At 40.8% G+C, this 13737-nt stretch overlaps 1 protein-coding gene across 1 annotated transcript in view; it reads left to right on the top strand.

The window, feature by feature from the left end:
* LOC126095334 (ras-specific guanine nucleotide-releasing factor 2-like) overlaps positions 1-13737 on the top strand; it is a 1914760-nt gene that overhangs the window by 1601022 nt on the left and 300001 nt on the right. Inside the window, exons 21-22 of the mRNA XM_049910139.1 lie at positions 4844-4941; positions 5005-5114. Coding sequence (XP_049766096.1) covers positions 4844-4941; positions 5005-5114 — 208 coding nt within the window. The remainder of the gene's footprint in view (positions 1-4843; positions 4942-5004; positions 5115-13737) is intronic.

Raw genomic sequence — 13737 nt, 5'->3', positions numbered from 1 at the left:
TTCCTGAGTTGAAGGTAATTTCTTTTTCCCTTTGTCTTTCAAGGGATTTGTTAGGGGATCTGCAACTCAGCTGCCTTTAGGGATCTGAAACTCAGGTGCCTGTGGGACATGTTGGTAGTGAAAGTTGAGAATCCTGAGGAATTGTAGTTAAGTCACAGTATGTTTTGTGGTGAGGAAGGCCTTGTACCAGTAGCGCACATTCAGTTGTCAGTTTGATGCCAGTAGTGTTAAGAGAGTGCCTGAGGAATGTAATTTTCACCTGCCAAAGGTGTGATTTCACCTAGTTAATGACCATCCCGCCCTCCTGCAGTATGGCCAGAGCTCATTTTACGTGCCATGTGTGCTTGTCCTAGGAACAAAAGAAGATGAGTATGTCATCGAGGTACATGGAGCAGAAGAGCAAGCAGAACAGGAGATCATCAATGAACCATTGACAAGTCTGCACAGCATTTTTAAGCTCGTATGGCATACAAACAGTCTGATTGGAGTTATAATGACAATCCTTTGGATTTTGTTGAGGTGTATTAGTATTTATAGTTATGCATGCTTGCAATCAATCATGCTAAAAATTGTAATGCCGACAAGGACATGCGTAAAGTCCTGTATGTTGGGAATGGGATACCTGTTGTGCACTGTACAGGAAGTAAGGACTCTGTAATCACTACACAATCTGGTAGAGCCATCTTTGTTGGGAACATGCATGATTCTGGAGGCCCAGGAACTATCTGAAGGGTGAACAATTCCTGCTTGCAGGCTTTCACTAACTGTGGCTTTGGCAAGTTGTAGATCTGTTGGGGCTAACTGTTGTGGTTTATTTTGAACTAGGCGTCTGTCTGTTGTTATACAATGCATAGATCCATCATGAACAGCACAAGCCTCTGCACATAGACATGAGGTGGTTGGGTCAGGAGCACTGTTAACTGACACTGGGCACTGCTATTTACTACCTCAGGGTGGCAGGTCTGCTATGTGGAGCTGCTCATGTGCTGCCTCTAGGGCCACAGCAGTGATGCAACATCGAATCTCATCATTTTCTGTACATAGTGATTGAATCTACATGTTGCAAGCAGTATGACATTGGTGTGTGTGTGTGTGTGTGTGTGTGTGTGAATAATGTCCTCTGAAAGTTTGGCACATTCACAGCGAATGTTGTCGATGGTGCTACTAAGGGAAAGCACGTAGGGCAGTAGTTGTAGAGGTGTGGAAGAGGTGGAGACAGCTTGCACTCATTCGTCCATGATGTGGCAAATGAGCATGGACTATAGGGTATATGGCAAACAGCCAGTGATGTATATTGTAGATTCTGAAAACTGGTTCTACCATGTCAGTAACCAGGAAGGTCCAGGACACTGGTCTGTATCTGACAGGTTAATTGTGAGTGCAAGGGTGCCATATAGACTAATGTTCGTCACTGGCAGCCTGGAATGTGAGAGTGCTGTAGGTTCAAAAATCAGAGTGGAGGAGCATGGAAGTGTGCTAACATCAGAGCCCATGGTGATTAATAGATATTGGTTTGATGCTTTGTCCAAGATGAAGAGACATTCATGAGCAACAGTTGAGGTGTGTGTGTGTGTGTGTGTGTGTGTGTGTGTGTGTGTGTGTGTGTGTTAGACATCATAGTGGGTTGGAGGTGACTCGGTGAGGTGTTGCAAGCCAGAGTGCCTACTGCCTGGAGTCTGGGTACCAGCAGGGATCCTAGCATTTCGTGCATCATTGTTGATCTGTGTATGATACCAGCAGCAAGCAGCATCTGGAGCCAGTGTGGGATGTGTGATGGTGTTGCCATGTGTGCTAATGTGCACAGCTGTGCAATTGGCAAGGAGTGCTGTGATCTGCCATGATCATGGCCTTTTATGTCTGTTCTGTTGGGGATGACCAGATCTATAATGTTATTTTTACAGATCATGCATTTGTAATAATTTTCTGTATGAATCGGTTCAGCACCAGGGGTGTGGTCTGCCACGTGCACTGCCAAGTCAAATCTTGGGGTGGTGTTAGTTTTTGCCTATAGTAAATGACAATGAACATTCTGTCAACCATAGCCAAGCACTATCCAACAGACCCTGTCTCATTCTTGATCATGGCAAAGTGTAGGTCTATTACTAGCTTCACAGCCACAGGGCTTAACAGTGTGGAGTCTGATATAAATGCTGGAGAAGCTGAGGTCTGGTGCCAGAGATATGATGGTGTACTATCACACAGTTTGATCTTGTACATGACCTCTTGAAGCTGCTGTTCTAGCATGTGGGATTGTCTCTATAACAACAGCACTATGGCCGTCTCATATCTACTCTCTGCTGGAGGTGACTTGATGGTATCGTAAATTAATTCCGAGTGGCCCACCAGGTTCGATTGGCCATTGAAAATGCTGGTTCTCTGAAAAATGCAGCTAATGATTATGAACCACAAGCTGAGTACTAGCTGAACATGTCAATTTACTGGTCATTACATTATGTCCTTAAGTGTGTGAGGAAAGATAGCTGCTGATTGTTCATGCATAGTTGAGTGTTGCATGGCAAATTGTGAATGTTGAAATACATTGTGTGGCATGGAAGGCATGGGTGATGTGAACACGGCATTGCACAGATGATTATAATCTAGAAGGCACTCGAAGGAGCATGTGGGATTCATTGGATTTAAGACGATTAATAGGTTCATTGTAGGCCACCATTGTTGATGAGGTGTCATGCCGCTGTTGGCTATGTTACAAAAATGGATTATCCACACACTCAGTTTTCGCAGTTGGATTCACACATTGTCCACACTGATCCTTGATTGCATTGCTGTGAGTGGCATCCATTGATGTAGATGTCGTGCCTGGTGATGTGGCGTATGATGGTTGCGGTGTCACTGCGTAGTTAGCATGATCATGTTTGGAGATGAATTGGCACATTTTTGTGGTTGACATAGAGTCACCAGCATAGGAAGTGAGATATTATGGCAGTTATATGCCACTGATAGATACAACACACCTGCATCATGAGAATACTGTTTATTAAATAGAGCACTAGTACAGAGTGTGTAGTCAGCTGCATTGTCCAGCTCACACTTAAGTCACATTACGCTGTCCCAAGAACTTCTACACCACTGATGCCAGAGATGTATGGTCACTCAAGGATGAATGTCCCCACAATCATAACTTGTGCCACTGTCCAGATGTTTAAAACGTGACTTCATTATTAATTACTATTTTTGACTAAATTGAGTAAGGCCATAACTTTCACCTTACACAAAGAAATTTTAACAATGTAGGAAAGGATAGATCGCTTCTTACCATAAAGAAGGCCCATTAACTTGCAGACAGGCATAATTAAAAGACACTCTCACGCACACAAGCAAGCACACCTCCAGCACACATGACTGCCAGCTCGGGTAGCTTGGATCAGAATATCTGTCTGAGTCAGTGTACTGCCAAGTGGAGGTCATCTTCCCTTTCTTGAATAATTTGTTTATCATAACCATATATTAATGCACTTAGATGAATGTTTTTTATGTAATTTAATTCCTGGATAATTATGTGATTGTAAATTTTTAAGGTCATTGTCAACAGCAATTTCAACAAGAGTAGGAGAAAGAGAACACCCCTCATGTCACTTCTTGATTGATTTTAATCTCATGTGTCCTTTCTCTTCTGTATTTATTAATTTTTCTGTTTCAAGTTTTAAACTTTTGATTGCCCTTATGAGACCTGATGCATAGCCACTTTCATGCAGTAATGCCCATGATCTATTTCGAATAACTTTTAGATGAAAAGAATTTCCTGCATATTTGATTATTTCTGTATTTATTTCATCTTTTCCTGCAGCTCCCTCCACTCCTCCCCTATTTTTAATTATTATATTATGTAGTCCATTTTTATTGTTTCAACATTTACAATTTCCTTTTCCTCATCAACACATATTCCCAACACTGCCCTATGATACTACCTCAAACAATATCATTAACTCTACACCAAAATATATGCATCTCCTTGAGTGTATGCACATTCCAAAATTAAATAGTGGTGTCCTTTAACATAGTTTATCTGTCATCCTATCATCATAATTTTATTCAATTTTAGGAAATAAATACCAAAATTGCAGTATTGATGGTATTCTCAATTATTGTAAAATAACTGCACTCAGTGGTTAGTTTTGCTTAACAATTATAACAACAATGGAAATCTCTGGATGGAATAATACATAAAACAAAGGAAAGTTAGTTCATTGATGTTCAGTACATAGAAACACACAACATAGAACAGTCTTTGCACTATCTTTCAACCTCCAGCTCTTTCTCTTGTAGAAATACACACATTCACACACAGCTACACAGACTCCTAAATGTACACACAGATTCCTTTGTCCATCTATGTGGTTTAAGTGTGAATGTGTGTGCGTCTACTATGGAAAGAGCAAGAGGTTGAAAGATACTGGAAACAGTGTTTTCTGTTGTGTATTTTATGTGCCATGTATCAGTCAACTATAGGTGAGTGGTTGTATTTTCTTTATTTTACGTGTTTCTACTTAATAGTAGCATTTCAGGATCAAGAAAATAACAGGAGAAATAATGATTCTACAGAACATACAGTGCTTGCTTATGTGAACATGGAATGTATTTTACTGAGGTGACCTTGGAATTTATCTTCTTCACATTGGACCACATTGTTATGAAAGTATTATGCAGCTTATAGTAACACAGTTTTTAACTATTTCTGTTTCACAGCGGTTTTTTTAAAATTCATGAAACAATGTAGAAAGGAATTGTACTTTTATCACTGTTCTTTAGATCTGTACACTCCCATTCTTGTTGCTGAACATAGGTTTCAATTAAATGTACTTAGAAGTATAGCATCTTTTGCTAGGAGCAGTACTTCAACAGCAGCAGCTGCATTTGCCATTGCAACTTCAGCTTCAAGTAACCCCAGGGATCACGCCTCACCACCATTGGTAATCAAAGGCAGTGATGGAGGACCTGGCAGTATAAGAGGCCGCTGTAGTGTGGGTGATGCCAGTCTAAGGTCAGCCTCTGGCAGCGTCCGTGAACGTAATCGCAGGAAAGAGTCTGTCATGTCGACTGCTGCCACCATGCGTGTGCTTAATGTGCTTAGGCACTGGGTATCAAAGCATGCACAGGTCAGTAGATAATATCTTGTGACTATTTAATTTTTATTTTGTGCTTATAGAATGATCACATGTGTACAAAGCAATATTAAGTAATTTTTTTATTGAAAATTAGTGTTACTATGGCAGTTGCTAATAATTCTTTTATATGTCAGTAAATAATTTGACACTGTAATCCTTTAACTTCTGAATTTAATGAAACATGGCAAGAGACTAATGTGTCTTCATATGAAGTGTTACTTTGTAGTATTATACTATTAATTACTGCTTTCCATGTCCAAATCTATATGCAATCTGTAAATTTTATAACCACTTTGATAATTTTAATCAACATAGGCAGTGTTCCTATTCATGTGCACCAGTTTTACTGGTGATTAATGTGGAAGGAAACTAAGAATAAATGTCTACTGAATATATTTCTTATAAAAAAAAAAAAAATTTTACACAGCATATTAATGGATGAATGTTTTTTTTTAACATTGAACTGTGTGCTCATGCTGTGACTCATTTCATTATTAATGGTCAACTCAGTGGCAGTGGACCAGCAGTTCTGTACAGACTTTTTCTGGGAAAAACAGTGGAGATCCTACATAGCATCATGGAAAATGATGTTAAGATATTTTTTAAGCAGGGACATATTGAAGATTATGTGAATTCAAATGGATGCTGTTTTGATCATATTGAATGTAACTATTACTAACTGAACATATTTCGTAAGTTGTCAAATTTGTGGCCTCAGTGTCAGCTCTTTCATATCAAACCCTTTACACATAGTTTTCCAGCAGAGTGCAAGACTGCACTGTTGTAAACTGCTCATCCACTGTCACAGAGCTAGTAGATTCTGATGAAACATGTCACAATTTAAGAAAACAGTTAAGAGTAAAAAGAAGACAAACATGTGCCAGTAAACAATGGCTGCTTGTTGCTTACTAATGTGTAATTCGTTTTCTGTCAGTCATGATAGATAGTTCATATTTCTTCTTTTGATATTTGGCAGCCAGAGACTAAGGTTGTGTGTGTGTGTGTGTGTGTGTGTGTGTGTATGTGTGTGTGTGTGTGTGTGTGTGTGTGTGTGTGTGCTGCATTTGTGTGTGTGTGTGTTTTGTCCAATTCTGATGAAGACCTGTTTGGCCAAAAGCTTTGTTTCACTGTCTTTTTGTTGTGCCTGTCTGTGACTCAGACGCATCTCTGCTATACAGTGAGTTGCAACTGTCCTTTTCATAATATTGTCTCTTTTGACATTTACATTATATGGGTCTCACTCATCCAAGTGGCTCACTTATGGTATCTGTGTTCATAAAGAATATAAAGAAGAGGTTTGGCACTTGATGTAGTTTAACATTATTTTGTGCTTCAATATTAAACTTACCTTTATTTCTTTTCATGCACATTTTCCAGCTTACCTATTTTCATGCTAAACACTGCTCTTTGCACATATTCCTCGGCATTTCATCCCCGCATTATTGTCTCCGATTGCATTTCTCTTCTCTGTGTTTGCACCTGCATTCATTCACGCATAACACTTAGTAAATCTCTTCATAAAAGAGAGGCTTCAGAGTTGTAGAATGTGAGATGTTACATATTAACAGGCAGAAGTCACCACTGCAGGAAATGTCTGAAGTTTTTGTCCAAATTAAACTGTAGGTCCCCCTACAATTAGCTGTAAGTCAGCTGTAAGGTCTGAGGAAGACATGGTTTACCACCTCCAGTCGCATCAAGATGGTAAAGCACTATGGCATCAAAACAAAACTTCCAAATTAATGACAGCATTATTTTTACTTTTTTTTTACATAAAACACTACTCAGAAATAAGATACTTGTCCTCCTCTTACACTACCCATCTCCTGTTTTTAAAAGCTGTTTCTTGCTAAGCACTTACATAACTTTAAACTGATTTCAGATACCACATATCAGCCATCTGGACAGGGTTACACAGCTTAGCAGGCCACCTAAATATATGTAGAATGAATAAATATTTGAAGATGCAGTTTTCTCTAATTTCTAGTTGACAATGTGGTATTTTCTGACATAACAAATAATTTTTAATCCTTATAGCTGCTGAATTATGACATTAACTTTCCCTTTTATCTGCTTTATGGAAGTGTATACTTTTCCTGTGACACTGGAAAGAGCCTTCAAAGAGGACACTGTAGCCAAAACATGTGTGGAACATAGTAAAATATAAGAGCGCCACAAGCCACTCACCTGCTGTCTTGAGAAGAGGTCACACAAATGTCTGTCCTCCTGTACAGAATGTAATCAGACATGTGACTCGGGTATGGTAGCTATATTTGAAGCCCATCAGTCTGTGCTCTGTGCTCATGAATCAGTTCAGACTTTTGCAATGTATAAGACAGTTGAAAAACTGGATATGGTTCTCATTTATGGAAATATTGCCTAATTGTTACAGCAATGATGTGATTTATGCTAATAAGTTTTATATTATTTTATTTATCTATTTATAGTTAGTTTACATAAAGGCCTGTCACATGCAGAGACTAAATCAGATTGTAACTTTTTATTTAATCAGCTTTGTTTCTAGCTGGTTGGCCTGTATGTGAACTATCTATAAATGAATAAATTAATAATGCTTTGTAGCATAAACTGCATAAAACAGGCCATAACTTTTGTTAATCCATGGATACTGCAGGACACATTGAATTTATTTATTGAAAGTTGAAAATATAAAAATGCCAACAAATAAAGCAGGTGAAAGAGAATACAAACATCTAAAAGATGAGATTGACAGAGAGTGAAAAATGGCTAAAAAGGAATGGTTAGAGGACAAATGTAAAGATTTAGAAGCATATTTCACTAGGGGAAATACAGAGACTGCATATAGGAAAACTGAAGAGGTCTTTGGAGAAAAGAGGAGCAGCAGTAGTAATATCAAAAGCTGAGATGGGAAGCCAGTACTAAGCAAAGATGTTAAAGCTGAAAGGTGGACAGAATATATACAGGGTCTGTACAGGGAAATTAACTTGAAGGCATTATTATGGAGAGGAAAGAGGACATAGACGAAAATGAGAGAGGGGATATGATCTGAAAGAAGAACTGAAAGAGAACTGAAATATTTAAGTCAAAACAAGGCCACTGGATGACTGGAATACTCTCTTTGAAATTCTTAAGGTAGCAGTAGTAAATACAGGAAGCAAAAAAGATATTTACAACTTGTACAGAAACCAGAGTTAGGGGCATAAAAGAGAAGCAGTGGTTGAGAAGGGAATGGGACAGGGTTGTAGCACATCCCAGATGTTATTTAATCTGTACATTGAGCAAACAATGATGAAAACCAAAGAAAAATTTGGAGGAGGTGTTAAAATTCATGGAGAAGGAATAAAGACCCAACCATTTGCCGATGACATTGTAATTTTGTCAGAGACATCAAAGGTCTTGGAAGAGCAGTTGAACAGAATGGACAGTGTCTTGAAAGGAGGAAATATGGACCATAAACAGTGTAGTCTAGCAGAGGATATAGGATTTTGAAATAGAAGTATGAGGTTTCAGTAGTTATTCAGAGATGAAAAATCTCACACAGGATTGAACAGCATGGAGAACTTCATAAAGCCAGTCTTCAGACTAAAGACCACAGCAACAAAAACAACTTTTTACTGAATATAAAACTATTACTCTATAATTTCATTTAGCAACTATTAGAAAGAGATAACAATTTTCAGCTAATTCATTAATTACTAAGATAATGCAAGTTAGTAACTAAATTTATTAATACACTAACTATGTGAATATTTCATCCATAAAGGAAGACATTATGAATGCCACTAGTGTTGATGAATAAAAAGAAACAGTCCACTGCATCAGTAACTTGTTTATTTGGCCACTACGCATTTCAATGGCTCACATCATCATCTTCAGTTGGAGAATTGTTTATTTACATAGCTGGTGTTGGTGAAGAGTACAGACATCTTTTCTCACTAGCAAACCAGTGGGCAGTGTATGCTGTGTTTCATCTTTTGCTAATGATAAAAATTGTTTATTTAGAAAGGTACTTTTGAGAACATCACAGAACGGTGCCTTGATGTAACTGAGAAGGAGAAGAAGAGAAGACTTCATGATCAAAATTTGCCAAGAAAGACTGCATTCCTATGTGGCACCATTGAGGTTAAAAAACATGAATTTCTAACTGTAGATTGAACTTACAGGGGAGGTGGAATTGTAAAAAGTCTCCACACAGTTCCCTACTGTACATTCTCTCCACTGTACATTATGCTTACAGTGTCAGTTCAAAGATGTTCTACATGTTACAGATATGCTTCTTTACATTGCATACGAAGATAAAAGATTAAATGTTTCCACAATTGAATATGTTTTTCTTTAAAAAAAAAATTGAGTGGGCTGCGCCAGAATGTAGAAATGTACACAATTCAGTTATTATATTTTTTTTTATTTTTATTTTTTTTAAATAGGAATGTGTTGCAGCAAATAAAAGATAAAATGGTTATGTATGTAAATAAAAGGAAGAGCAAATAACCATTACTGTTCTTTTTTATCAAATGCTCCAGCACATTCATATTTTTTTTAATACAAGAAAATATATTTATGGACATACAGCTATGTAATATAATAACTGAATTGTGCACATGTCCTTATTCTGGTGCAGCCCTTTCATTTTTTAAAGAAAAATGTATTTGTGTAGAAACCAACTAATCTCATATCTCTGTATCCTATGTAAGTAAGGAAATGTGCAACACATAGAATACTGTCAGGTAATGGTTGGAGAGATGACATCACAGTTACAGGTAATCTGCAGAAACCAATTGTTGGTCACTGATGCATTGTATATTTGGATCATAATAACCCTTCAGCATCAATTAAGGCCTGAAGATGGTGCGCTGAAGTGCCGAAACTGGTCGCTGCACAATAAATGACATCATAAGGACAGCTGTAGGTGTTTCATATTCTTACAGTAATGAATGACCGAAGTCCCTCAGACCTCCAGGCAGAAGGATGAACATACAAAAATTTTATACCACTGTCAGTACTATATAACCACTGGCTCTGAAGTTCCTTCTGTAGGACAAAATGCCAAGTGTCAGTTTGTTGGTTTTATAGTCGTACACCAGTATGTTGCAGGCAACTGTCCCACACTCTGCAGAAGTAATTCCCCACACTCCACAATGGTTTTATAGTCGTACACCAGTATGTTGCAGGCAACTGTCCCACACTCTGCAGAAGTAATTCCCCACACTCCACAATGCTATCACCCTGCCACATGCTGATTGATACATATCTATACTGCCATCTTCACTTATAGTTACTTCTTTATTTTGAACCAGTGTATTTCTCTCTTGTATCTCAATATAAATATTCAGCTCACCCTGGATATCTCCTCCTCCTCTATTTTGTTTAATTTATGCCATCCTGCTTCTTCCTTTATTCTGATGTGTACTGTTTCATCCTCTATTCCCCCTCTTTCTCATTGGGTGACATCCCTGAAGTGAACACATTGTTTAATAATATGGTCTGGTTTTGCAATTTACCCACAGTCGCAGTTACCATTTAGTTGATGTTGTATTCTGTTCAGATATGTCATGTAAGATCCACACCCTGTAAGAAAATGAATCTACCTCTCAGTGATAGAATATACTTCGTATGAGCCTTTCCCACACACTGAGAAAGATCTCATAGACATGCCATCTTGTATTTCCTGTGTAATGGTCCTTTTACAATTCTTGTGTTATGCATGAGGTGTCTTCTAGCTTGGTATTTGCTTTTTGCCCTAGTACCTGTAAATATTCATAACTAGTATTGTGCTTCCTTCTTTCTGATTACTAGGGCTAGGGGACATACTCCTAATATTATGAGAAGAGCTTCCATAGAAGTACAGGTATGCACCTGTAACTCTTAGTAAGATGCTCCTCTGCACTATTGTGCATTTCGCTAATCTATGCACTCACACTATGGAAGCTTCATGATATTCTCTAATGGTATCTGTTGTGAATTGGCAGGAGCCAATTCACGGAGTTTGGAGGAAACCGAAAGGCACGCGTTTAAGCTCACGCAGGCTGGCGTGAGGTCTGGAAAATGACAAGGAATTATAGTAGCCAAAAATAGTACATAGCTTCTGGAATACTTAACTTTACTCCATAATTGGAGAACATCGCTCTTGATGGTACATAATTACAATCTCAATATAAACTGGTAATGGCGCCTTGCTAGGTCGTAGCAAATGACGTAGCTGAAGGCTATGCTAACTATCGTCTTGGCAAATGAGAGCGTATTTGTCAGTGTAGCATCACTAGCAAAGTCAGCTGTACAACTGGGGCGAGTGCTAGGACGTCTCTCTAGACCTGCCGTGTGGCGGCGCTCGGTCTGCAATCACTGACAGTGGCGACACGCGGGTCCGACGTATATTAGCGGAATGCGGCCGATTTAAAGGCTACCACCTAGCAAGTGTGGTGTCTGGCGGTGACACCACATTCCTCCCCCGCAAATCGGCGAACGGTTGTGGTATAAGGCTTCCGCCCGCGGTGGAGAGGACCCCATGTTGACGTATGCGACGAGGTGGGGAGCCTAACAACAGGCGAGGCTGTGCCACCCGCACCCTGCCATTCGGTCCAAGGGGAGCTAGGAAACGCCTGAAAACCTAGTCCAGGGTGCACGCCAACATGCGGTGTATGAACCCTTAGAGAGACAGGAGGGGCCAAAGGGTTGACCTCCATCGGGTCGGAGCATCCGACGGGCAAGGACGACAGATGGTCCGGAGCGGGCAAGAGTTCCATGGCGGAGGACAACTGGTCACGGGAAGCGATCGGTGGCGCGTGACCCAGGGAGGCGCCCGGCGGTTGCAGCGACGCGTCCACTGCGGGCGTCACTGGCGGGAGAACAGGCGGCGGCGGCGGCGCGTCGCCATGGGGCAAAATGGAAGGCAGTGTCGGGAACACCTGGGGATGAGGTGAGCCAGTAGATGGGTCCACAGGGCACTGACCGGACAGCTCCGTCGCTGAAAGCAGACGGGGAGCGGCAAAACCTAGGCGACGACAGAGGCGCAGCTGATTGAGATGCCGACGCACCTCACCAGAGGCCCCCAAAACCAGATACATAGCGCGGCCGAGGCAGCGAAGAATGCGCCCCGCGACCCAACGCCGTGAACCTCGATAGTTGCGAAAGTATACAACATCACCTGGGACAAAAGCAGGTGTCTGTCACTGCACAGGAACCTGATGCGGCGGATGTAGCAAAGACATCAAGGTGCGATGAGGGCGACCATGAAGCAACTCAGCCGGCGAGCGACTATCGCGGGGCTGAGAGCGATACGAGGACAAAAAGAGCAATAATGCGTCCTCCCGAGAATGCGACTGTTTCAATTTCAACATCTGTGACTTGAAAGTCCTGACCAAATGTTTAGCGGCACCATTTGACTGTGGCGAAAACGGTGCGGACGTCAGATGTTGAATACCATTGGCCTTGCAGAAGGACTGAAATTCTGCGGACACGAATTGTGGGCCATTGTCGAAAACTATAGTCTGTGGTAGACCTTCAATGCAAAAGATAGCGGACAACGCTTGAATGGTGGCAGAAGACATCGTGGAAGACATCCGGACAACAAAAGGAAAATTACTGAATAAATTGACCAGAACCAACCATCGAGCATTCCAGAAGGGACCAGCAAAATCGATGTGTAAGCGTTGTGAAGGGGAAGTGGCTTTTGGCCATGCAAAGAATTTCCGCGGTGGTTCGGATTGTTGTTCGGCACACGCCATGCAAGAAGAGCACATATTCGTAATCGATTCCGAACCAAGTACAGTGCTGACGAGCAAGTTGTTTCGTTCTCACTATACCCCAATGTCCTTGGTGGAGAAGCTTTAAGATAGAGGACTGTAACGAACGTGGGACCACGACCCTGGACTGATCATTATCAGAACGCAACAGCAAAACACCACGTCACACAAAAAGTCTCTCCTTGTGAGCAAAAAATTGGCGAACTTTGACTTTGACAAGGACCATTACGTAGCAACAAAATGCAGAATGGTAGCAAGGACAGCAGCTGTGGCTGTCAGCAGCTGTGGCTGTAGCTATACGACGAAAATCAATTGGAAATGATTCGACCACGTCATTGGTTTCCGCATCAATGAACATGCAAGCAAGTTCAGAAGAATCGAATGCTCTATCCTCAGCAACAGGCAAACGGGACAACGCATCGGCATTTCCGTGCTTAGCAGTGGACCGATACAAGATATCATAGCGGAACTGCGAGAGGAAAATAGACCAGCGAATGAATTTCTGCGCTGTACGTGGAGGTACAGGCTTGTTCAGATGAAAAAATGATGTCAAAGGTTTGTGGTCTGTGATGATGGTAAAGTGACGACCATACAAGAAATCATGAAACTTTGTAACACCAAATACGAGAGCCGAAGCTTCTTTCTCGATCTGTGAATAATTTCTTTGTGCAGACGAGAGCAATTTGGACGCAAAGGCAATAGGGCGATCGTGCGAACCATCTTCGTGCGCAAGCACAGCACCGATCCCGAAATCCGATGCATCCACCATCACCAAAAGGGGTTTTTGGGGATTGAATGGCGGAAGGCAAGTATTGGAAAGCAACGCCGATTTGAACTAGCGAAAGGCGCGTTCGCATTCCGTCGTCCAGATGAACGGAACACCTTTACGGCATAAG

This window comes from Schistocerca cancellata, chromosome 8, assembly GCF_023864275.1.
Source record: "Schistocerca cancellata isolate TAMUIC-IGC-003103 chromosome 8, iqSchCanc2.1, whole genome shotgun sequence".
Lineage (NCBI taxonomy): Eukaryota > Metazoa > Arthropoda > Insecta > Orthoptera > Acrididae > Schistocerca > Schistocerca cancellata.
The sequence above is the reverse complement of the archived record's forward strand: the minus strand, read 5'-3'. Positions and strand labels throughout refer to the sequence as shown.